Here is a 27,736-nt window from a genome sequence, read left to right on the forward strand (position 1 = left end):
ACAGAAGTTAACAAAGGGTTTCATTTCAATGATATTTTCATTAACAGGTATTATTATAGCAACATCAAAAAATGCCACCAGTAGAAGGTCCGTTACAGTTAGTTTGCTCTCACTGGCATTAATTAATTTTTAGACGTGTTTGTTAGTTAAGACTTCTAATACGAAGTAAAAGCATCTTATATATAACAGGATAAATTTAAGAACTATTAATGTCTGTAACTTTAAATTATAGATAAGCAATTATCATAATTACCTGCTTGTATTCACCAACGCAGTTCTGACAGCAGAATCTTTTCTGCTGACCATCAATAGTAAGAACATTGTTTCCAGCTCCTTTGCTGGGTAAATACTCCCCACAATGCTCACAGCAATTCATTATTAAACCATTTGCCATCCTGTATCTATTGAAGCAATGGTCACTGCACAGCTTATGAGTCATATTTTTAAAGCTAACTTCGTGGCGAATCTAAAAAACAAAAGTAGAAAAGTATTCTATCACCACACAAGCACAAAGTAGCTTGCAACTACCAGACAAGCTGGAAATCTTACATTCAAGTACAGTAACTAAGATCATACTAGCTCACTATTTCAGAACAGATACACTTGAAATGACCATGAAATACAGAAACATAAATTGGTGCTTCTGTTGTGTTGAAAGTTCTAGGAAAAAATTCTCAGACCCATCTGCTCATGCCACCTAGAAGCAAAGATGACTGGGAAGGATGTAATAATTTCACATTAGAGCAAGTCACTGTACGCAAATTTGTTAGATACTCAATTAGCAGGCTAACGTGCCATATAAAGACTACCCAGACACACATGCTGTGTAAAGTAGTAAGCCAAACTATGGTGAGCTCAGTAATGACATCAAGAATAAATTACTACAGTACAAGAATTTTAGATTTTGCATATTCTACAGATCTCTCAAATTTGCACGATCTTTCAAAGCATACAGTGAAAAAAAGTAAATACTACAGTAAATCTTGACTTTCTCCACAGCGTTTCTTCTGTGTGTGAGATACGGGTTATAAGATTCTACACCTAAACAAAAACTGTCAACAGTAACAATCAGCACAAGTTTCTGAAACAAAAATCAAGTATTAACGTCACTGAATTCTTTCTTCATTCAGTTGCTCTTCCTGAATATTAAGTCTGCATATCTTAATAATTCACTGTATAAGAAAACACTGAATCAGGTTTTAAACTTCCTTATTTTCAGTTCTCTTATTTCAGAACGTAAGTTATTAATATTGTCATTACAGAGAAAGAGAAGATAAAAAAAAGTGGATCAGACCTCAGTTAGTTTACCACAGATAGTGCAACGTGATTTATTCAAAGCTCCTTTTGAGGGATTCTGTTTATCTTCATAGAAGGATAAACATGATGTACTGCAAAACTCCTGGAAAGACTCACTTGAATCAACTTGCGCAACAATGGTGCCTTTCATTGTTGTTATATCTCTGAAAGACAAAAAAACCCTCTAGTGTTCTTGTGTGTAAGTACACATATATATATATTTAAACAAGGAAACTTTACATCTTTAAGACTCGTTCTTCATTTTAATGTTTACATTTCAAACCAGTTTTATGGGTATAGCTGTTAGCGACATGTCAGACACTAAGGCTGATAATTTTTTACTACTGCAAGTACTGCAAGTTCTATGTTTTTCCTGTGTAAAACCCCATTTTTTTGTTTGGACTGTCCCTTCCCTCCCCCCATTACATCTTTCCAGACCCAAGTGACAGTAATGCACTGTTAGGTACCAGTTGTGGTGAACTCAATCTTATTAAAAAAAAAAAAAAAAAAGTAACTCTGAACCTTTTGCAACTTTACACAAAAGCTATACTTTCAATTTATATAAAAATTCAGCTATATAGTAAAAGGCAAGAAATGGTCTCTATTTGTACAGAATTCCCACTATTTCCAGTATTAATCTCTGGACAGGATGAGAGAAGATTGGTTTCTCATAAATACAATCAAAAAGCTTAACACCCTACCACAAACTTACCTAAAAGTCCAGCATTTAAAATTTTTAAAAAGTTAATTTCATCATTAAAGTTCCAAACTACCTGAACAGTTCATGCAGTTGCCCATGAAACTGCAACAATCAAATGCAGACATACAACCATCAATAAAATTAATTCAAAATAAAACAAATCTTCTTCTAATCATACTTATTTACACTGTTGTTCACTGAAGTTGCTTTTGGATTTCCTTGACCTTCAGTTTTATGCTGCACGTGCTGCAAACTTAGCAAAGTCACTAACACTATGCTTGTCAGTGTACCTTTGTAATCAGCTCTCCCAAACTTCTAAGGTCATTTCTAAGGTAGCTTCACTCTTAAACTATTGAATACCACAAATTAGGAGCAGTAAGGAGAAGAAATAAACGCCTCCCCCCTTTTGCCTAAGCAAAAAAACTACTACTGACACCAGAAAATGCTATTAGGCAGAATGAATATAAAATTGGGCATATCTGGAAGTCTTTTGACACCATGATGAATCACCAGTTGGAAAAGACATAACCCAGACAACCCATACCCGAGAGCCCTAAAACTAGGCCGAGTAACAAACATTGGAAAAATTCTGTATGCTTCCCTAGAAACTTTTCATTGAAAATAAACTTGTACCACCCCTAGATATTCTTCCATCAAACAAAAATCAGCAGATTTTCGCTTACCCTTTGGCATGCTAGTAAGGATTAGTGTTAGGAAATGTCATCACTTCTGTTCTGCAAAACAAAGCCACAGCTTCCGCCCTGAGGAGCTTACAGTTTCTGGCTAGATTCCACCAGGACTTACAAACACTATTAACTTGTATCAAAGCACATACTAATTTTTATAAAAGGACACAAGTGTAAAGTCATAAAGTAACACAAGTGGATAAAAGCTGTAAACACTGAGAAAAATGCCAGGTATTTCCTACACTTTCCTTCTTACAGTAATTCCTATGCTATTTACGTAGGTATGCTTGTCATTCTTCAAGAGTTGCCATAGTTGCCCCTAACTATGGGGAACATCTAAGGTTTCTCCACACTGCCAACAGTGAAAGAGCTCCCAGTTTTCTCTGAGCTTCTTGGAAGCATCAGTTCCTCCTTCTTTGAAAGCCTCTGGAGTTTTCTTATCTTCATCTATCAAAATGAATGCTTTCTATACAACACAAGGTCCACTTTTTCTCATAAAGTACTAACGACATAGAAAATGTATCTTGTCGGAGGATATAAAAACAAAACCCCAGTAATTTTCAGTGCATTGGCTTTCATAGAAAACATCTGCCATACTACAAATTCAAAACCTGGTACCTGTTACAGCAGGCACAGTGAATTCAACATTTCCAAACAACATTAAAGTGACACTGTATGAAGTACTTCCATAATCAGACTTTGTACCATTAATGGAGCGGTTCTCATTCATGCATGAGAATCTCAAGTATTACTGGATTTAGCTGCTAATATGAAACAAAATTTTAAAATTACTTACTTTCTGCACATAACACAAAGTTTCTTTGGAGTCGGTTTGTGTGAGAAAGATGAGAGGCAGGTAGTAGAACAAAAAAGGTGAGCTGATCCTTTTCGCTGATATGCAGTCTGTCCCTTTTGTAAAGGCTTTTTGCAGTTTGCACATGTGACTTTAACCTGCTTAGAAGGCTGCTGCTGGGCAGAAGGCTGGAAAATCTGTTTAGGAAGTGATGCTACAGGTGACAATGAATCCACACCTGGCTGCTTCTGATTCCTAGGGAAGGAAGCTGACTGGGATATCCAAGAATCTTCAAGAAAAAAAACAAACATAACTAAGTGAAGAGACATGTACATAAATTCCCAAACACTATCACAGCACTTGGCACTTACCTTTCAAGCTTTTTATTTCCAGCATCTAGAACAGTACCTCACAGTTACTTACTGAATAGTAAACACCTGCATAAATATTACTGTACTGGATAGTACTTGTCCTACTACTGTTGAATAAACACAGTATTTAATGTAACTAAATAAAACCCCTAAAGCCTTGCATGTCTTATTAATACAGCGTATTCCTAGAGTGTTATTATAACTAGTATTAACAAGCAAATATTAAAAAGGTAATTTTAAATTCTATAACTTCAGATAACAAAAACGTTAACCTACAAGCTTCAGCAACTGCTCAAGCTTTATTCTTAAGAGAGATTATCTCGGTCCATAATCATTCATTAAATAGAAGGCACCCTTCCTCATACCATTTCCTAAGGCCCTCTCTTTCCCAAAGAGGGTTTTATTAACACATGCTCTGCTTCATAATTTTTAAATTAATTTTAGGGACAAAGTTTTAGGAACCCAAGGACAACAACAAACATGCAACTTAGCAAGCAGATGATAATTTCCCACGGTGACTTTGCAGCTGTAAAGGATACCCTGTTTCTCAACCATGTAAGACAAAGTTGGAAATTTACCCCAAAGTAATGCTTACAGGTAAATAGAAGAGCTGGAACTAAGAGGGAAAGGGGGTAAAACAAAACACATTCCTCTTTAAACCATTCTTACTATAATGGCTGTTCAGGGTGTTCCCATTCTTTTCCACTTGTTCCTGCTCAAATCTGCTATAAAATTATTCCCTACTCTTACTTGTACCAATATATTTACTTGCAGAGCCATCTTGCAAAAATGGTTCAATGAAATAATGCCTTTAAAAAAAAAAAAAAAAATCCCCAAAACCACCAATCCTGCATCAGCACAACACAGAATCAGAGAATCACACATGGGGCAGAGGTGGGGAGGGTTTTACAGAGATATGCTGCTCCTGAAACCTTCAGACATATCTGCATTAATGACGTGGTTCAGATCAGGGCAATTCTGAAATCCATCCTCAGTTCACTACGTTTTGTTGTTGGTTCTGTTGCTGGAACAGTTTTGATGCACAAAACAGGATGACATTCAGAGAAACATACCTGGCAAGGTGGTTGGACTAAATGATCTTTAAAGGTCCCTTTCCAATTGAAACCATTCTATCAGATGTACTCCCAATGCTTACTGGGAACACCAGGTTCTGAATTAATGTGTTGAACATAAGTTTCTGTTATGCAACTACTACTTTCCATACAGTGGAGGCACTTAGCTAAGGGGAATAGACAGATCCAGAAGACATCTTCCAAATCACATATGCAACCATAGAATCACTTAGGTAGGAAACAGACCTTAAGATGAGAGTCCAACCGTTAACCTAGCACTGCCAAGTCCACCACTAAACCATGCCCCCAAGCACTATACCTACACATTTTTAAATACCTCCAGGGATGGTGACTCCACCAGTTCCCTGATCAAAAAATCTCATCTGCTATTTTTCTAACAACATGTAGATGTCACATGTCCCAGTTCCTGTGTCAGTGGGGAGAGAAAAGGGGGAAATAATCAGGAAACAATTCATGCTTGCATCTTCAAGGCTTCAAATCCTTGAAGCAAACATGAATAAATCTTGTCCAAGATGTAAGCAAGAATGTCTTCAGGTAACGGACTAGTTCCAAGATTTGCAAAGCTGCTCGGTAAACTGATGTATTAAGTCCTTACATAAAGTTTTTATGTTAAACAAATGCTAACTAGCAAATTCCTAAAGAAAGTTGTGGTATCTGGAAAAAAAGTTTGCTACCCATCTTCTTACATCCTATTTCTGAAGTGTAAGCAATGTTTTTTAAACTATGATCTTCAAATTATATAGATGAAAGTATTTTTATCATCAGTGGGCTTTAATTAAATAAGCAGAAGTCTCCACATCCATTGGAAATATTTTAGAAATCAGGAAATCAGAACAGACGGAACATCACTGATCCCGAAAAGATGAATCTATCCTTAGCAATCTTAGACTTGTATTGTGTAGAATATATTAGACATGTTTAAGATCAATTGCTTCCTGTTACATTATCGAAATTTCTAACAGGCAGGGTTGATTGCTACTGACAAGATCTTCTAGGAGAAAAGGAAGCATCTTCCAGGCAAAAAGGAGAAAACTGAAACTTAGGAAGGGGGAAAGCTTTCAAGATACAAGTACAAAAACTCATAAATGACCTGCACCTACCGTGTTTCAGGCTTTTTCTTGTGTAAAAGCCATTTCCACTATAGCCGTCTTCCCTCCTTCCTCCTCTTGTTTATTCTCGTGTTTTTTCTAACTCCTCGTTTGGTGTTTTTCTCCTTTCCTCTTACCTGTGACAGCCTTTCCTGCTTGCTTTTGAACCTACTGCTGTTTATTTTTCACATACAAAATCCACAACCATAAAAAAATCCTCTATATTTACACCTTGAAATATGTATGTCATATCCACTTGTAAATCCACTTTTCCCTCTGTTCCTCTGAGTGGGTCTTTTTCATCAAGTTCCTAAAAGGACTTCCAGCCAATACTCCAAACTCAATCTATTTCAATACTGCTATGGTCCAAGTCTATCACACTTAATTCATATTGGCAAAGTTCCGGTATGTCTCTGTTAATCACACCAAAAAATGTAAGTTCAGTAGCTTAAGGGAAAGCACATGTTGATTTTCTTAACATGCACTTTGCCCAAGAAAAACAAAGGCACTACATTAAGGTAACAAACGCTTCTCATCCACAACTAGTTGACCATCTGTGATAAAGTGATAATCATACCCTATGTCTAAGAGATCAACTAGCAATAGTGGGAATGTTAGTTTTAAAAGATTAGGAACTGATTTCCTAAATTATTCAGACAGACATCCAAAGTATAATAGCAGCTTTCAACTTCAGAAGTCAAATTTTGAATTCAGTTTCAAGTTTAACAAAAAACTTCCATATGCTAACATCCAACTTAAAGCTTGGATTCATACTGCTGTTTCCATAATACAATATGAAAGGTATTAATGCTTATGCAAAAATACATTTGGTAGTATATGACCAAAAAGAACTGTGTCAGCTGAAAAACAACTTAAAACACCCCCAAACACATGTATTTTAATCAGCATAGGGACAAGTTAAGAAATCACGAATTAACAAGGGTCTATTGCACCTAGATTGTAATAGGTTTAAATTTTCCTTTTAAAATTACACTAACTAGTTTGAAGTTAAACCTGTAGCAAAGATGGTGATTTGGCTTTTTCCCCACTTTTAGCCTAACAGGGCAGAAGAGGACCAGTATATGTTTGAACCTGAAGACTTTAAATTACTCATGTGAAAGCTTAAATTCTGTAGAATAGCAATTCCAAAAGACCATTTATGGCTGCCCCATTTCACTTGCAGCAGTATCTGTTTACTGGCTAAATCAAGAGACAATATACTGCTATTTGCACAGAGATATACAACAAAACCAGCAAATTTAAACTAACATTGTATGATATAAATATGTATTATCACAGGTGATTAAACTGTAAAGTGTGTATAAGTTACTGCAGGAACACGCAAGCCCACAAGTAACTTGGACCCCCTTGGTAAGCACTGTAAACACTAACAATTGCTTGGAATGCAATGAATTACGACAGCTAGCTACTTACAACTTACGAGCAGACTTCCAAGTTCTTTTATTTTGCACATCAGACTATATTCAAGACAACAGATCAGAAGTCTTCAATAACTTTGATCCATTAAACTGGTCACAGAACTCCACAAAAAGGTATAAAAGTTGCATAAATACGCTAAGCTTTAGTTGTGTCAGTTAAAGGGGCAGACTCAAGTCAAAGAAAGCTTTGCCTTAGATACAAATACTTATGTCTCAAACCACCTGAAGGTATCACTAACTGCTAAACTGGTATAGTTTACCTAACAGCTTATGTCATTGATCATATTTTATTCTGGAGTCACAGATACGGTTGTGACTGGGACGAAGAGAACCAAAATCGTAAGCTAAAATACTAAGTGGTACTACTGCCAAAAGTATTTTAATCAAACATTCTATTATTTATTTTCAGCTTTCAAGGAAATGCTGAGAATAGCAACTTACCTGGATTATGATGAGTCACAGATTCTCCATTTTGAAATACATCTCCAGCCACGTTCATTCTACCAGGATTGAAAGGTCCTACACCAGTCTTGGTCTGTGAAGTCAAAGATGGGGTGTATGTTTGCATACTAGCACCGAAATTACTTGACTGCAGTCCGTTAGATACATCTCCCAAGTTCGCATTCTGCAGTGAGGTTACATGTGTAATCATTAAGTTCATGTCACGCCCTTCAGCATTTTCTAAATGACCATCACTCACAGAGCTCACAGCACCTGTTTCTAATGTAGTAACATTAGCAATCTGAATTTCAGAGTCTGGTTCTGTGGTTATACCACTATTACCTATTCCTGAATTTACCTTACTTCTTGAAAAACTGGAAGGTGAGAATTCCATATCGTTGGTTCTATTTTTACACTCTGGAAGTCTTCTTTCATTAAAACTGGAAGCATTCTTCTCTTGTCCTCGATTTGTTTCAATGTCTTCTTCATCATCAATAATAATAGTTTCACTTACACTCCCCTTTTGAGAATTTAAATCTTTTGGAGGAGAAAGCATTTTGCAATCATTCCCCTGAAGTTCTTCATTTTTTGATGATGTAAAAGCAGCATTCCTTTGATCTGCTATCAGTGACGTAGAGTTTTGCGGAAGCTGTACAGGTTCAATAAAAACTACATCATCATCATCTTCTACAGGTGAGCTTTGAAATTTATTAGGCCTAGAAACTAAAGAACTTGGTGGGCCTCCAAATGTATTTCCTACATTTGCAAGACCTGCTGCCATGGTGGTATTCCCTAGGAGACCAGGAGTATGTTCAGAAAGTTCTAATCCTCCCAGAGGACTCGCGTCCATTCCAGATCTGCTGTTTAAAGAAAAAAATAAAGCAAGAAAAAACATCCGACTTCAGAGTAAGATATAACTTTCCAGTATCAGTTCTTAAACACACTATTGTTAATAGCTCCAGCTTACTAGATGATCTTTAAGGTCCCCTCCAACCCAAATGATTCCATTATTCTTCCTGAGATCACATAAAGAAAACACACAGTTACTCTATGCTCTTCTTTGAGCCTCTTAACACTCATTTACTTTCTAATCCTACACTAGCAAAAAAATACTGCCATCACCACCATTTCCCGCACATTAGCTACACATCATTATTTAGCAATACATACATAGGAAATATATACATATGTAGGAATACATGTATATACATATATACGGGAAACAGAATTTTTCATATTTATTGCATGATCCCAATTTCTCAGCCTCTTTCCCACTTGTATATGCACACGATGCTGTAACACTGCTTTTACTAATCTGCAAAGCAAGACCAAGAGGTAGACATGCAGAAAGAAAACTTGAATTCCTATTAAATTTCATTCCTATTAGAAATATAGGACTGAAGCACACATCCAAGTGCGTAACAACAAAGAAAAAAAAAAAAGAAATGTTCTGCATAACAACTTTGAAATCCTACTGATTTTCCTCCAATCCCACACTGACAAAGCTCCTTAGGTGGCCCAGTACAACTGGAGCACAGAAGCAAGCAAGAGAGATATAGAACACATGATGAGAACAGATACATTATTGGGCAGCAGAAGGTGCACAGCAACCTCTCATTACTAGCCACTACCACAGGCAGCTTATTTGACAGCCTTAGTATCTCCTGTAACACTGCAGGTTTCAACAACTTAATCTCTTCTTTTTTCTTTTTTTTAAACAGCAAGCGATGCTTCTTCAGGCTCCTTCCCAGCAGCTATTTTGCCTGGGGCTTACTGTTCGCTTTTAGTAATTGTTCAGTCTGGGGAATCTGTTCTTTATAATTGTCAATGCTACCATGAATTTAAAAAAATGTAAAAGGCAACCTCAATATGGAATTTCTGTACCTGTAATTCCAAAGCAGTATATAACAGGTGCTAAAGGACTTAAGATCTCTCTAAAAAAAAATCTGTACTAAAAAACCAGTAAGTTAAATTGATCTTGATATACACAACAAGAAAAAACAGATGTAATTCATTATAATTTGGCTAAGTCTTGGGAGCACACACTAATGTGTGACATCAGTGAGTTTCTGTGCACTAGAAAGTTTTCTACGCTTTTTTATAAATCCTTAATAAAGGAAGGTAAATAGAGGACGTAGGAATATCCTGCTCATCAATACTTACCCATCCAGAAATCCACTGCAATCTGTTTACCTTAGTAAGTTGCTCCAAGAGCTTTTATTTTCTTTCCTGTGAGGAATCTGCTCTTCTTGTATCAATTTGTTGCCCTCCACAAAAGCAGTGCGTTCTGAAACTGGGTTAAAACAAACATTAGATATCCGAAACAGTTTCTACATCTCAAACCTTTCCTACCAATTGTTCATTAAACTGACTTCCTTCTAAACATACAGTTTAAGTTCAAACCTGACTTTTAGCACTACCATCCTACAAACCTACATCCTAGAGATTATTAGTCTATACAATCATTGCCATGAGTAAAGCAGCAACAATACTGTTTCTTTGAGATTTTCCATTCTGTCACATCACATTTCAAGAATCTTGTGCCCAATGCTTTATAGATAGATAGTAAAAGTACCAACATTTGGCAAGAGACAAACAGACATACCTACAATTAAGTAATCAAACACTACAATTAAGAAGTGTATCTGTAATAGAATATTAAGAAAATAAATGTTTCAGGTAAACTGAGCTACGGAGAAAAGAAACCTTAGCAGATACATTTCTTTGCTTTTTATCACAACAACCTCCTTGATGCTTACAGCAGAATATACTATGCTAAAATTAAGATATAAGAAAAGGAAAATTACAGGACATCCATTATAAACCAGGCTTACAATGCAATATAAACCTTACATCGCTAATAATTTTCAAATTGCATATGTGCACTGCAATGATACTTATCACAGACTCTGGCATTCACAGCTTACATTAAGACGTGATCATTCACAAGAGACTGAAAATGTTCAAAGTTCAAGCCTATATTTATTCTTCAGGTTTTATAACAGTCATTAGGTTTCTCAGACTTGGCAGCATTCTTAAAATAGAGAGTATCAACTTCTATGCATTTACAGAATTATTCAAACCCTCTTGTCCATTAATTGAGTAGGAGCAGTTGGGGGAGAGAGAGGTGAGTGGGTGAGAATGCATGCATCGGGTCATAAATGGGGGACAACACGACCAAAAGCAAAGCTGTGAATCAGATTAATCCTAGAAGAGAGGCAACCACCTTTTAATTCCTTCCTAAGTTAGCCTTATAGCCAAATGCCATTATGTAATAGCATTTGAACTGCAGTAAAGGTAACATTCACTTTGAATGAAAGAGATTTTCTGGAGGGGAAAAAAAAGGTATTATCAGTGCAGTTGGCTCATAGCTCCCTGAAAATCAGTCAGTTATAATGAAGATTAATTTAATCCAATATTCTCTTTTACGTATCTTATTCTTCCCTCTAGGGCTGAATAATTCAAAGTCAGATTTCTCTACATGTCAGCTTTTGCTGCAAAGAACTACTTCATTCACTGATTCTTAAAATTTCCCAGGTTTATTTCATTTATTTTCTTTCTCTAGAATGAAAAAAGAATCACAAGCACATAAAGCTTTTAATAAAGAAGTTTTAAATATACCTGAACAGATGGGAGCAAAGAAGAAAGGAGACTATGCCAAGACTGTATCTTAGGCCTAACTCAAACCCTTGCTATTCCTATTTTTACAGATCCTTAAAAGACAGACAAACTTGGGCTGATTTACAGTACATGCACGTAATATGTAGCAAAGGTAAGACCAAAACATATCTTCTTTCGTAAGTATTATTTCCAACAAAAGCTCTTAAAAAGGTTCTAATGGCCTGTTTTGGTAGGTATGACAAAAATAAGACAAATTTATGTGCAAACTGTTGATGTAATAGTCATAAATAAAATCTGTATACTTTCCCTCTCAGTGTTAGTTCTTACCAATGCTAAACTCAACAAAAAAGTTGCCAAGAAAATCGGATTAAAAAAAAATTAAAAACTGCAATTTTGAGTAATTTGTTTTCCTAAAAATGCTAGTACCAAGGAAAAAAACTACACAAGCAATGTCACAGTATTTCTAAATGGAAAACTACCAAAAAGGAAGTACCTACAGAGCTAAAAGAATAGGTTTAGAATGAGAAACTAGGAAAAATCTTACACATCTCAACTGGTAACAGCGAAAGACGCTTAATAACACAATTGCTACAAACCTTTAAGATTGTAGACTGATCACTGGATGAATTGTTGAGACTGAAATATAACACAAATGAAACACAAACTGGTGAGACCCACTCTGCAGAAAATGCATGTCCAATAGCGCTGCAGAATGAGCTCAACGCTTTATGGTAGCACACAGACTCCAAAATTAGAGCCGGACAGAAGCAGAGACACTACCACTATACAACAGTACTTCTGAACAAGGCGTTGTGTACCCCACAAACCATTATAAGGCCATGTAAGCCATTGTCCATCCCGACGACTGGAAAAAGGGAAATATAACCCCCATTTTCAAGAAGGGGAAAATGGAAGACCCAGGGAACTACAGACCAGTCAGTCTCACCTCTGTGCCTGGCAAAACCTTGGAGCACATTCTCTTGGAAGGCATGCTAAGGCACATGAAAAACAAGGTGCTTGGTGACTGCCAGCCATGGCTTCACTAAGGGGAAATCCTGCCTGACAAATTTGGTGGCCTTCTATGATGGGCTATGGAAATGATGGACAGGGGTAGAGCAGTTGATGTCATCTATCTGGACTTGTGCAAAGCATTCAGCACTGTCCCAGACGACATGCTTGTCTCTAAATTGGAGAGACATCAATTTGATAGATGACCCACCCGGTGGATGAAGAACTGGCTGGATGGCCGCACACAGAGTTGTGGTCAATGGCTCAATGTCCGGCTGGAGTCCAGTAACAAGAGGTGTCCCTCAGGGATCAGTTTTGTGACTGGTCTTGTTCAACATCTTTGTTGGTGACATGGACAGTGGGATTGAGTGCACCCTCAGCAAGTTTGCTGATGACACCAAGCTGTGTGATTCAGTTGACACACTGCAGAGAAGGAATGCCATCCAGAGGGACCTTGACACACTTGTGAGGTGGGCTGATGCCAACTTTATCAAGTTTAACCATGCCAAGTGCAAGGTCCTGCACCTGGGTTGGAGCAATCCCAGGCACAGCTACAGGTGGGGCAGAGAAGAGATTCAGAGCAGCCCTGTGGAGAAGGATTTGGAGGTGTTGGTCAATGAGAAAATGAACATGAGCTGGCTTCAGTTTACACTCGCAGCCCAGAAAGCCAACAGGATGCACCAAAAGGAGCGTGACCAGCAGGTCGAAGGAGGTGATCCTGCCCCTCTGCTCTGCTCTCGTGAGACCTCACCTCGAGTATTGTGTGCAGTTCTGGTGTCCTCAACATAAAAAGGACATGGAACTGTTGGAACAAGTCCAGAGGAGGGCCACGAGGATGATCAGGGGACTGGAGCACCTCCCGTATGAAGACAGGCTGAGGAAGTTGGGGCTATTCAGCCTGGAGAAGAGAAGGCTGCATGAAGACCTCATAGCAGCCTCCCAGTATCTGAAGGGGGCCTATAAGGATGCTGGGCAGGGACAAGTGGTAACGGGTTAAAACTTAAACAGGGGAAGTTTAGATTGGATATAAGAAAGAAGTTCTTTACTGTGAGGGTGGTGAGGCACTGGAATGGGTTGCCCAGGGAAGTTGTGAATACTCAGTCCCTGGAGGTGTTCAAGGCCAGGTTGGACAGAGCCTTGGGTGACATGGTTTAGTGTGAGGTGTACCTGCCCACGGCAGGGGGGTTGGAACTAGATGATCTTAAGGTCCTTTCCAACCCTAACTATTCTATGGCTCTATCCTCTTAGACTGGCCTACACCATTCATCTATGAAAGTCTTTATGCTCAAATAAACTACAATGCCATAACTACATTCAAGGCCTCATTGCTGGAAGAAATAAAAGGCAAAATGCAGCTGCTTCTCTAGGAGGATAGCAAACACTATAGCTTTTATGACAGACAGCTAGGTAATGCTTCATAGGCCAAGTCTTAACATCACTGTTTAATCACAGAATCATAGAATAGTTAGGGTTGGAAAGGACCTCAAGATCATCTAGTTCCAACCCCGCTGCCATAGGCAGGGACACCTCACACTAAACCATCCCACAAAAGGCTTCATCCAACCTGGCCTTGAACACTGCCAGGGATGGAGCACTCACAACCTCCCTGGGCAACCCATTCCAGTGCCCCACCACCCTAACAAGAAAGAATTTCCTCCTTAGATCCAATCTAAACTTCACCTGTTTAAGTTTTAACCCATTACCCCTTGTCCTGTCACTACAGTCCCTGACAAAGAGTCCCTCCCCAGCATCCCTATAGGCCCCCTTCAGGTACTGGAAGGCTGCTATTAGGTCCCCACACAGCCTTCTCTTCTCCAGGCTGAACAGCCCCAACTTCCTCAGCCTGTCTTCATACGGGAGGTGCTCCAGTCCCCTGATCATCCTCGTGGCCCTCCTCTGGACTTGTTCCAACAGTTCCATGTCCTTTTTATGTTGAGGACACCAGAACTGCACACATTTTAAATTTATCATGAATAACAGAAATTGAGGGGTGTGTCGGTACATAGAAAAAATAAAGGCAACTCCACTTAAAAAAAAAAACAAACTAAGGACAGAAAATTAAATTTAAAAGCTTCTACCAGGTGCCATTAATAACACCTGGGATGAAGGTGACATAAGAACATCATCATGGTTACATACACTTGACACGAAGTCACAAAAATCAAAAGGAGTCACTGAAAAACAGCCAAAACTACACTTCCACCAACACAGGGTGCTTTAAACAGACATTCAAAGTAGGACAAAATAGCATGTACAAGTGCTTCCATATAAAGGCTAGAAGCTTAAAAACAAGAAAGGAAAGCTTGAACGACTGCTTTTGGGAGAATACATAATTGAGACATCTTCAAAAGTAAAAATATGACAAAATACAGGATACGGTACCATACTAAGGTACAAATACAGGGCTAAGAAGAAAAGGATTGATCTGCCTCAGCAAAGAACACTGTGCTTTCTGCTAGGAGAGCACTGTATCCTAACTAAATTATTTACCTCAACAGATACTGTGCTGCACATAAATTCCATATCCATATGTCGTCTGTTATTACATAACGGTGACAGTACACATGAGATAAGGGGAACGACAGAGACTGCGACGTGCTACCTGAGGATTTCGCTTATTGTTGTGCACTGAGTGATGGAGACATTCTCACAACACAGACAACTGCAACCAGCTAGGAGACTAACCTAAGAAAAACCAACTCTTGGTCTAATTCTGAGCAACACAATACAGTTTAAGATGCAATTATCCAGACAGCACTCCAGAAGAACATATTTAAATTCCCATGGGAATTAAAAATAAATAAATAATAAAATATTACCTCAATATTTCATTTCAAAAAGGAGAACAACATGCGAAGAACCCAATTAAAAGGAAACAAAATGGAGCAACTAGACAAAAATATTCTCAAGAGCATGGATGCCATTTAAAATTTCACCATATTAACTATACAAACAATTAAAAAAGACTCCCCCAGAAAAACATGAAGACTACTATAAGGAAGTCTGAGCTACGAAGATGCTGGAATTGTAGCAGTGGAAAGTTTCATGTACATTTGCCCTGTCAGAGCAAAGGTTTGTCCAAAATGCCAATTCTTGCAAATTTCACAAACTGTAACATTTTTGTAATGAAACAGAATATCCAAGAAGCCAAAACCACAGTAGAAAACACAGAAAAAAACCCTCTGTGCATTGATGTTCATTAAGGAAAAGATCAGAGAACATCACATCTAAGCTCTCTTTCTAGGGATCATGTCAGAGGGGAAGTGTCATCGCAGACTGCTAACAGAAGATTTTAGAACAAATCATGAGAGCCACATGGCAGTCACTTAAGATTTCTAAAGACAGTCAGCAATCGTCTATTTCAGTATCTGTAACCACTTACTTCAGGAGAGGTTCAATAACAATTGCCCAAATAATTACAGTCTACAATCCTATCTCATCACTAAACAGACTGATAGAAACTACAGCTAAATAAATACACAAAAGACAAAAATATACAGGGAGAGAATTAATATGTTTTTTGCAGAAGAGGTAGTGCCTCACAGGACTACTGGAGAGATCTTTTGAAACGTTCATGTACCTATTGACCAACCCTGATTAAACTGGTATATAGCACAGAAGACTTCCAAAAGGCCTTCAAACATTCCTCACTAGACTGCAGTGGAAGATGGAAGTCTACAAGGAAAATAAAACACATAGAAGATGAGTGCTTATTTGTGTGTTGTAAAAATGCAGCCAGTGAAATAAGTCAGCAGCTTTCATTATCTATTATGCAGGAAAACATTTTTTCTTCATTGTGGAGTCACTGCTGTAGAAGGCTACAGAGGCCTTTAATGCAACCAGGTCAAATATGGATCAGGCAACCATGAATATAAATGTTCTCATGACTGTTAGACACAGTGGTCCAAAGGCAACTCTGCAAAAATTCTTGGCCAGCCAGCTGCTGAAAACCAGAATACACCCATGGCGGGGGGGGGAGAAGGGGGGGGGAGGCAGGGGTAGGAAACAGACCACACTATAGCTGCCAGGTTTCTATTCTTAGACATCACTGATGCAAATGCAAACAGGTTACTGAACTGTCTGCTAACCAGGTAGAGCAATTAATCTTACCAATAGAGGAATATTATTATTCTTACACGCAGAAGACTTATCACTAGCCCCATGGAAGCTTTACCCACTTACCCAAAATCCGAATTTTGGCCTATGACTTCCAGGCTGATTTCAGCTGGGGGTAAGAGTCAACATTTAAGCAAAATAATCAGGTAAGAGGCTAATTTGAATGCATCTCAATGTTCTGTGGTCAATGTTTTAATGATCGGTTCCTCACACCAACGCTTATTTGACCATAACATCACTTAACCCCTTAATTCAGCTATTTCCCAGAGTTCTTACACTAATTACAGAAAGTCACCTTTTATCACTTAACTTTTCAGAACTCTGATGATCAGAAACTCAGTCTATTGTGAAGACTTTATGCAGCTATCAAGCAGCTCTCTCGCTTAATAGTATGTTGTAATGTGTTAATACAACTCAGGACCAGTTATTCCCTACACAATCAAATGCAACTACATACCTTGGCCTCTTGGGAGTATGAACTATCAACTGAACCCCAGTGACTACAATGTATGCTACAGTTCACCCCCAAAGCAAAGTAAACCACTCCAATTAAAATCACCTTTAAGCAGCTCTTTTATATTGCAACTAATGCAGTCTTAACAGCCCAACTATGCCCACTCATAAGGACTGAAAAGTGCTAGAAATGGAAAAGTAATCCAGTATTTTTAAAGGGCTGCAATTTAAGCCAGGTTTAAGCTAAATCTGAATGCTGCTACTGCAGCCCCATCTCAATTTGAGTAGTGAATAACATATACTGCATATGGACAGACACCTACCTATGTGAGTAGGACTCCATGTTGTAAGTAAGGGTGGTGTTTGCAAGGCCCTTCTGGGTCATCAGATATGTAACTCTTACCACACACTATCACAGAATAAAACCATTTTTGTTAAACATTCTTTCTATAAATAGTCAGCATTTTTTCCTGGTGGTGGGTTTTTGGTTTCAGTTTTTTTCCTCCTTATATCCTTCCTGAGGGATATCTAGTCATTGATCCTGGTACTCTTTGTGTAGATATATGGTAGCTTTTATTTACTGTCAACTTTCACATCTGACTTAACTGAAGTTGTAACACTTCTGAAGGTCCACCTAGTTATCAGGTCCACAGACTCATTTTGTTATGCTATCATGCAGCACAGCTGTTCCTGCAACCACACACATAACCAGACAAAAGTTGATCTGCCAAGACTTTCCTGCTGGAGCTCCTTTCCAGCCAGATCAGTTCCCCAGTAGAAAATTTTCTGTGTAACACCACTAACAGCTGTGCCTGAACATAACAGGGTTGGTGCTGCAGCTCTTAACTCCAGTGTAGAGATCATTTTACTAGACACAATAGTTGTGACAAGCCGAGAGGCACAGAGAGAACTGCATTACCCTGACAGCAAATTCTGCGTAAAAACACTCCAAAATGAACATACTAACTTAAAAGGAAGCAAGCAGGGACAGACTGACAAACACGTCTATCCACTCATCACAATTAGCAAGATATCCGAACCGTGTCAAGCAAACCCAGCATGCTACATTACAGCCACAACAGCACAACTATTTCATCAGTTTATCAGCTTTACATACCAAACTTGCTAGCAAGTTCAACAAATACTTGAATACTCTGGGCTAAACACAAGTGCAAGTATTCACAATACCAAAGTAAAAGAAGGAGCAGTCTTAAAATACACACTCATTATAAATATTAACCAAGAGTCTAACACATGACACTAACCCATCAATGTATCCATATAGCTGTTTTTTCAGAACACGGTTAAGAGCTTTCAGGAACAATATACCATGTCTACAAATCTAATCTATCCATTGTCTGAGCACCATCACTACAAAAGCCAGAGACCTCATTACTTCAGCCTAGAGACACTAGTCCAGAATTTATTTTCCAGTAGGTTTGTGCCTAGTCACTACATGGTATCTGACTTACCCTAAACACGGCAAGTTTAATAGAACAGCTGATGTTGGAAGAGACCCCTGGATATCACCTTATCAAAATCCACTCCAGCTCAGAGCAGTGACAAACTAGAAATGAGTTTCACTTTTGAAGTTATGTCAGCTTTCAATATCTGTAAGGATACCAATTTACCAGCCCCTCTGCTAAATTTCACCCTCTTCCACTGTTTATCTTAGCTATTCAGAACTTCCCTTGCTGCAACTTAGACCCATTACCTGCCATCCTATCGATATGCACCCCCAGGAAGAGCTTGGCTTCATCTTCTCTATACTTTTGCGTTAATTAGTTGAAGACTGCAGTAACATGTCCCTCCAGCCTTCTCTTTAGACTGATCACACACATCCCTCTCAGCTTTTCCTTTTCATTGCTCCAGCCCTCTAAGCCAGTGGCTCTCCACTAGGCTCACTCCAGTATATCAGTATCTTCACTGTAACAGCATCTACCCAAAACTGGACTAAACACTGCAGATGTGGTCTACCAAGTATCAAACAGTGGGGAACAATCACCTCCCTTAAACTGCTGACTACAGTCCTGCCGAATTCAGCCCACTATGCTGCTTCAATTCACCTCTGCAAGGGTGCATTATTCATGATCAACTTGCTGCCCAGCAGGACTACCTTAAGTTGCTTTGCATCCTACCAGTGCCCAGCGTGTGCTATTCCCCATATATTTTGGGGACAAAGACACTTTATTAATTGTCAACAAGGACTTTAAATGCTATTCTTCGTTACTGCTTCCTCTTGTTTGGTTAGGGTTTTTCAATTTTTTTATTTTAAACTAGTATGCAGTCTACATTCATATACCTACAGCCCATGAAACAAGTTAACTGTGCACAGGTTACTGGTAACTGCCATGCCTAACGGCACATTCCAGCTTCAAAGTGTCTGACTGCACAAATCTTTTTAACTAAAGCTTTTCTGCATCTACTTAAGAGAAAAAACTGTCATGCCATCATTTGTAAATGAACACGTACTTCATAGATAGACCATTTTCATTGTCTTTAACAATAACTTATCAGTTAGTAGTCTCAACCAGATTCTACGTCCCCAAGAAACACTGACATATCACCTAACAACCTAGTATTTCTGGTCCAGTATGGACAAACTTCTTCAACAGTTTACCTTCAGTGACTACCATTCAATGCATCTAGTAATTCAGAACAAGGAAAACCAAACATAATAGAGTATGCGACTACTATGCTACATACAAGGTGGAAAACCCATGTAGACTATGACCAACAACAACTGAAGACAGGATAACAAAGGGAAGAAAAATCTTAACATTACAAACAAAATAAGATAAAAAAAGGAAGGCAGAGAAAATTAAAAAGCAGCCACAAAATAGTTCAAGTTCTATGCTGAGGTAAGGTTGACAGAAAATGTAATCCAAGGCAAGAATGGATATGGTCAGCAAGACAAGTTCGATAGGTTTTCACAGCTGCAGTTGCTGGCTGGCTGCAAGCTATATTATGCAATCAAGACTCCAGCTTATTGAACTAGTTTTAAGAAGTAAAAGGTACCTTTATTTTTAAACAAGATGCATACTGTGTTTGCTAAGGCTGCAGTTCCACATAAATAAATAAACCACATCCAGTCTAGGACAGGACTACCACAGTTTTAAATTCCCACTCCTCTCCCACTTTCTTTATCATAACTCTTTCTCCCTTTCTCCCTAACTGTTTACAGCCAGTCTGTCATGGCAGCTAATGTGGTAGAAAGATGAAATACAAAAAGCACAGCAAACATCCAACACCTACACATCCCCTTCCCCCAAAAAAATCATTTTGATGATTCATGGGGCTAAACCGACTCCAAAAGAAAAAAAAAGGCTAGTGCTGGTACAAAGAAAAGATGATAACAATTCTAAATTAGGTTGGTTTAAACAGTCATGCAAGGAAGTAGGTATGCTTATTAGAATTTAATCCCATGGAAAATATACTATACTGAATTTGTTCTAAGCCAAAATTTTGAGTCCAAATCTGCAACTAAAGACTTGCAGAAGAAAGTGTACTTGAAGCCCCTGCCTCCCTGGTCTGTTTAACTTTTCTAACTTTTCAAATCCTCTTTAAACTTCCAACTCTCAGTCATCCTAACTGCTGAAAGCCTACACACTGTTCCCTGCCCGAATTTGTATCACTTATGCAATAATCAGCACTCAAAAATTAAACCTTCAATATTAGGGGGGGGTGTCAAAAGCAATTATTATTTAACATGTTATTGGGTGCATAGTCTCTTCTAGACCAGGATTAAGTCACACCCTAATCTATTCTCTTCTAGTTGAGGAATAGACTTAATTTCTACAGTCTGTTAATAGAAAGCATGTTTTCTACTTGTCCTTAAATCATTGTTAGGTCTTCTCCAAACTCTCCAATTCTTTTCAATTATTAAAAAATGCTGGACATCTTTAAGCTCATAACTGCTGTACTATACACAGTTATTAGTCAGACCATCTCAGTATTTCAATTTGTTAATTCTCTGGATAGAAGCATACATAATGATGGCCAACAGTGACAATGGCAATAATTCCAAGATATATCCAACATTTGTGTCTGTAAAAACCAACCAACCTTTGCCGTGCTCCCCATTTTCTGTCACTTCTAGATTGCAGTTATTTATTACATGTATGACAGAACTTCATACCTGGGCTTTCTAGGTATGTCTTGGCATATTTAATGAGGCACCACATGCAAGAACAAAAGTTCAATTTCCGAATGAACATTTTTCAAAGTAATACAACCACCACAAACAAAGCTAAATAAACAGCACCCTCACCCCCCAAAACTAGTGCACACAGAAATGCTATTGCTATTAATTCAAAACATGCCTCGTAAATTCTTCCAGCTTCACAATTTTTAAATGTATATAGGATGGTATATTTATCATCAATTCTTGCTCAAAGAAAATTATGACATTATTTCAGGTATAACAGGACACTAGATCCTCTTCCCCCTTCCGCACACACATTTATAAAAAAAAAAAAAAAAAAAGAAAAAAAAAAGGAGAAAAGACACTGATGCCACACCCATATATTGCAACTCTTATCACAGGCTCCTAGGAGCCAAAGTTATGGACAACATTATGCTAGCCACTGTACAAACACAGAGTAAGATTGTTCAAAGAGCAAACAACCTAAACATAAGGGACAACAGATGGAGAGAGACAAAAGGGAGAATACAAGGAAACAGCACCACCATAAACAAGTTAGAATCAGTTCTTGTTCTAAGGATGGTGCGCTCAGTCCCAGGGAGACACAGGAAAGGTGGTGGTCTGGCTTTGTTTTCAGCAGTCTTTGTTTCCTTAAGCTAACCTCTTTTGCATTACCATGTTACAAAATGTTTTAAAGAGTACACACAGGGAACTTCTCCATGCATGAATAGCATCACCGGAGAATGAACAAAAGTGTGTAACTACCCATGATGTCACTTCCTAAACAGCACTCAAAATCTCATTAACAACAAAAAAGACAGATAATATCCTTCACAGCTAAACCCCAACTTTAATTAAAGGCAAGTAACCTGTTATTTTTACAGCCATAAAATACAAGACCCAGAAAGACGAGTCAGTCAAAGCAGAAGACAAGGAAACCACTCTTGATCAGGATGCTTAACCGTTATCATCAAAGCAGTAACATTTTTACCACAACTGTAAGAAAAAAGTATTACCACAAGATAGAGATTAAAGGTGAGGCATTACATTTAGTAATGTGATTTATTAACACAACTAATTAAAAAACAATTAAAAGACAGCTTACTACGTGGAAGAAAGCCGCAGTCTGTTAGAAGAGTAGCGTGTGCTGTGCCAAAAACAAGGGCTAGGTTATGAGCTTAAACCAGAGATCTCGTGACAATGCTGTCCAAAAGTGACAGACAGCATGGAGTTTTCTCCTTCCGGGGGATAAGTTCTGCCTTTGTGATAGCAGCCTGAGCTAAAGGTCAGACATCCACAAAGAGAAGTCATGAGCACACACTGAGATTTAGCTGGTAGACAGGCAGCAAATCCAGAAGAGACTTGAAGGTCATCCATACATAGATGATAGCTGAGTTTATGAATGAGATTAACAAAATAACTTTTAGAGAAATGTAATGTAGAACTAGGGGTAAATGCCAAACTGGAGAGGTTTGACATGAATCTAAAGAAAAGGAACTCCAGAAAGAAGTACAGTTTTCATCAAGGTTAAACTTTCAAGGGGAGGTGGGGGGGAAGTTGCATCATGAATGGGCTTTTGTTTACAGTTCACGACCATTACATAGCAAAGAGCCTAAAAGAACATAACATGCCAATATGCTTCCAACAAAAGTCTGCAGGAGGAAAACAAACAGGTCCATGTTTCTAAGGGTGTCTGTGAGCCATAACAGGCCTAAATTAGAAAATGGTACACAGTTACTCTTACGGGTTATGCCCTATTTTACCATCTTCTTCCAATGCCATCTTTCACACATCAAGAGAATTGAGGAAACTTCATGTAGAAACCAACACGAATGCTTCCATAATGACACTGTCCTCTCTTAATGATCTGCTTTGTTTGCTGGCCCCCCAAAGTTAGACTGGTGGGCTATGGTGCAAGTATCTAAGCAACTGTTCTATCAGTCAACAATGTATGACCAAGTGTACATCACTGCTTTGCACAATCTATTAAGCAGAGGAAAAGGTGGAATTAAAACAATATCCTGCTTAGCATGTGTCATTAAGTACTAAAAGTAATGAGCAGGTACTATTCCTTGACAGACTTTGGTACAGCACTACGTACACAGACTTACGTATTAAAGCTTTTAGAAGTTACAATGATACAAACTGAAGGGTTCTTATAGTGTTGCAAGAGTTAAGGAAAAAAGTTCATGAACTTTTCATGTACAGTTCAGTACAGAGTGCCTAATTCATTGATTTTAGATAAAAAAGTAACATACTAAGTGTTAAGTATTTGACAAACCCAAAAATATCCTTTCTGCACAACAGCAATGCACGATTAAGTAGTCTCATCTCAGACAAACAAAGGAAACAAAAGAACCAACACAATGCTCTCCTGCTACAAATGCTCAGTAAGGTTGGGGAGAGCAGTGGTAATGCCCAAATACATTTCAAACCATTACTGCGGCTACTCTGCTCACAGCACTGAATACTTGCTTCTGCACCTCTGCCTCGGTGATGAAGCCCTGCCACCCCCTCAGATTATTCTCCAGTGACTGACAGTGGAAGGAGTATAAGAGGAAGTTACGTTCAAGGTAGCTCCAAAAGCTTGAGAAAAACAGAAAAAGATGGGAATGCTTAAGAATTAGGACAAACTACAGAGCATAAATACCCTCTGAACACAGAACAGTTTGAAAAAGACACTGGTGGCAATTGGTCAGTTGACCACAAAATCGTATAATCCAATATATTTATGCTGGACTAGTAAAATCTGAATTTGTGATCTGTATTGTAACCACTGATTGAAATAATTTTGTTCTCATAGCAAACTGGAGTAAGAAAACAATTTTCATCATTGAATCCATGAGATGATTCAGGTGAAAGCTTGAGAACCACTCAGTGGACAGTTATGACCTAACCTGTCTTGAGGACAGCTATTGATCTTACCTATTGCAACTGTTGATGTTCTCATTCATGCACACATATAATCTTACTTTTCTCTGTGTGTGAGTCCTATTGAACTCCAGTGGCAGAGTTTCACAGAATAAATAGGATTTTTGTCTTAGAATTGGTAATTTCTGGAAACTCACAGAAGAGAAAAGCTTTAAATTGCTAAAACAATTTAAGTATAAATAAGTGACATTAAAATAATAAAATCTTTTATGTTGGAAAGACATTTAAGATCACAGAGTCCAACCATAAACTGGCCAAGTCCACCACAATATCATGTCCCTAAGCACCACTACATGCCTTTTAAGCACCTCCAGAGATGGTGACTACACCACTTCCAGTGGTGTACACAGGCTCTTCCAATGCTTGACAACCCTTTGGTGAAGAAAAGTTGTCCTAGTACCCAATCTAAACCTCCCATGGAGCAACCTGAGGACACTTCCTCTTGTCCTATTGCTTGTTACCTGTGAGAAGAGACCAACCCCCACCTTGCTACATTCTCCTTCCATCTAAAGAGCAAAAAGCTCTTCCGTGAGCCTCCTCTTCTCCAGGCTGAACAACCCCAGTTCCCTCAGACACTGCTCGTAGGACTTGTGCTACAGTCACCAGCTTCATTGCCCTTCTCTGGACCTAGTCCAGCACTTCCAAGTCCTTCTTGTAGAGAGGGGCCCACAACTGAACACAGAACACAAGGCGCAGCCTCACCAGCACCAGGTACAGGGGCACAATCCCTTCCTAGTCCTGCTGGCCACACACTTTCTGGTACAAAACAGGGTATCTTGGCCTCCTGGGCATACTGCTGGCTCATACTCACCCAAGCCAACCAGAACAACAATGAACGCTTCTTAGCTATTTCAGTGGGACTAAGGGATGGAAATCCACACAGCAGTAAGACAGAAGTCTTGATGTATTAAAAATCAGGCAAGCACCTGAGAAGTCACATAGGAATTAAGACTTCTCCCCAGAAAAGGCAGCAGGTTAAACAGCTCAACTGAAGTGAACATAAACCAACGCATGCAGTATTGGCAACAAACAGGAGGAGCTGGAAGCCATTATGCAGCTGGAAAACAATACAAAACCAGTACAGGCCAATGTTAACTGAAGAGCACATGCCACACAACTACATTCCATAAGTCTCACAGTGCTTCCTTCCACTTAAAATTTCTCTTAGAAATACAAAACACTCTGACAGACACAGAGATCTTGGTCCAAAATGAAGACTTCTAATGCCAGCATCTAAATTGAGCAAATCATTCATATACGAAGTTAGCATCTACTGCCAACCCCATTTGCCAGCAGCATGTAGGGTTGGCTACAAGTATGGAAGAAAAGTGAGGTTTCCTCTGAACTGTAATCTCTCAGAAACCCAGTTATCCTACTGGAGCATTCACCTAGTAAGTTTAAATCACTGAAAGCAAGATAAAATTTTAAAAAGAAAAAAAAAAATCAAATATTAAGTTAAACTCAACATTCTGTAGACTACAAAACTCATGTAACACACAGGGCTTTTAAAAGCCTCATGAGGCAAGTATGACCTCAAACTTCTTGGAAGTGACAGCTTACTAGTCTTTTGAACTCTTCTGAATTTCAGGTTTCAATCCCTTTCCACAAGTAGGTTAAATTCGCTATTATTTGTGAGGTACCTCCATTCTGTAAATAAGAAACAGTTCTCCAGGAACAGTGGATCTTCCATTAATAACAATACTCGATACAAATTCTTCACAGAACTCAACCTGCTTTTGCTGCAGGGTACACCAACTGGTTGCAAACTCTGACACAAGATGACAGAAATTCAGTAATTCTGTATTCAGTCCTCAAGACCAAAATGAAAGCTACTGTAATAATGCAGTATTACTCATTATGATCAATAACCGTTCATGATGCTGCTGCATTAAAAAAAAACACCTTCAAGCCAGCAAAAAATCTGAAAGAAGTTGTACCAGTTTTGATCCCACATTCCTCCATATATTTGAATAAGCTCTGCAGAAGACAAAGAAACTTGCTTTCACTTTTTCACTGGCATTTGTACATTCTTGTTAACAGAAATCCCTCTTAGTGTATTACTCCAGGATAAGAAACAGCAGAATGCAATCAGATATTTGGGTGAAAGAGGATTAATAATAACTTAAACCAAATTTACTAGATATTCTGATTAAGATAGTCTTTCATTTCTAAAAACAGTTATTTAGTTTAACTACCTAATAATGTCCCACCACCACCTTTATGTCACAAATTGTGCAAGTTCGATTCCTAGAACTGGTGTTGCAGCAGTCAGCACCAAATACATTCCCTCATGCAACAGCATGGCTTATCAAATACCATAGGGTACACTTTTTACCTCCAGTCATGTGCTAGAGAAAAGGCTACACCACCACAGTGGGAGGATAATGTGCCATCTACTAGGATGGTTTTGTATGAGACATTAGCGTAATTCACAAAACCAGCTGGCAACTGCTTACTGAGGTTTACTGAATCTTATCTATACAGCTGTTCTTGGCAGTATCCTCATCTTTTGACAGGCAGCCACACAAAGCTGCAATAATTTTTTCAAACCAGCTCCAGTACACATCCTTTTCAACTCCCAACACAACAGCCTCCCTTCCAAAGCATTATTTGCCTTGATCACTCTTAGAAGTAACTTTTTCAACATGAAGAATCAGAAAAAGCAGAACAGCTGCTAGACTGGAACATACAATGAATCAGAAGTAAAATTAGATGGCACCCTTACATCAAAGACATAGTAAGAGTTAAAAAATTTAAAATTACAGTAGGAAGCCAAGGTTTAGAACAGATCACTTTATTAATGACAACAGGCCATACAAACTCTTAATGTCTTTCATGAGGTTTGTAATTTTAGCAGCTCAGAATGATTCCAAATCTGATGCCTTCCTCCTAAGCAGTGAGGTTTTGCAGAGAACCACTCATTCTTTGTAAATGTAAGCTACCAAAAAGTGACAAAGAAAGCTGCAAGCTATGCATATCTGGGAAATTACTATGTAGAATGTCAAGGAGGAAGGAAAAAGTAAAGGAAAAACTTCAAGATGCAAGTGGTGGGGAAGACTACACCACCTGAACCGCTCCACTGCCCAAGCAAAGAACCCCAAGCGCAAGAGGCACTACCTCACTGTTTGTTCTCTGGCCGCATGTTACCACTGGACCCAACTGCACTTCCCACCACAGCTGCCACCTCCCAGCCCACAGCCCCTGAACCTCTCCCCATGCACGTGCACACCATGTCACTTTCCCCTCAGCTGCACTACTTGGTGACTTCAGAATCCTCCATGCAAAAAGAAAAATAGAATTATTAAATTCTGGCACAAGCCAGAAACAAATCACACCCAATCCTAGATAGGAGTTGCTAATCCACCTCTCCTCAGCCAACCTAACAAGCAACAGAGATCACAACCTGCTCTGAAAATCCCACAGAGGTACACCAAAAATGCTCACTAATAAAAAGCTGTGTGTTTCCCCGGAGACCTCGTGCTTTTTGGGGAAGGGGCAAAGCAGATGGCTCTGAAGCCCAGTCAAGCACACAAACTGCCAATGGTGCCCAACAAC

At 38.7% G+C, this 27,736-nt stretch overlaps 1 protein-coding gene across 18 annotated transcripts in view; it reads right to left on the reverse strand.

Annotated features, from left to right (window-relative positions):
* Positions 1–27,736, reverse strand: part of ZMYM2 (zinc finger MYM-type containing 2) — an 87,781-nt gene that overhangs the window by 58,378 nt on the left and 1,667 nt on the right. For 7 of the 18 annotated variants that reach the window (XM_065678593.1, XM_065678586.1, XM_065678592.1 and 4 more), the window contains 5 exons: positions 10,072–10,201; positions 7,909–8,768; positions 3,479–3,764; positions 1,295–1,460; positions 254–466 (listed from right to left, as the gene is read on the reverse strand). In XM_065678593.1, the coding sequence (XP_065534665.1) occupies positions 254–466; positions 1,295–1,460; positions 3,479–3,764; positions 7,909–8,758 (1,515 nt within the window). In that variant the 5' untranslated portion in view covers positions 8,759–8,768; positions 10,072–10,201. Of the gene's footprint in view, positions 1–253; positions 467–1,288; positions 1,461–3,478; positions 3,765–7,908; positions 8,769–10,071; positions 10,202–27,736 lie in introns of those variants that run through there. The other 11 variants (XM_065678597.1, XM_065678596.1, XM_065678602.1 and 8 more) reach the window with 6 other exon arrangements.

The sequence above is a fragment of the Lathamus discolor genome, chromosome 4 (assembly GCF_037157495.1).
Source record: "Lathamus discolor isolate bLatDis1 chromosome 4, bLatDis1.hap1, whole genome shotgun sequence".
In the NCBI taxonomy this organism is placed as follows: Eukaryota; Metazoa; Chordata; class Aves; order Psittaciformes; family Psittacidae; genus Lathamus; species Lathamus discolor.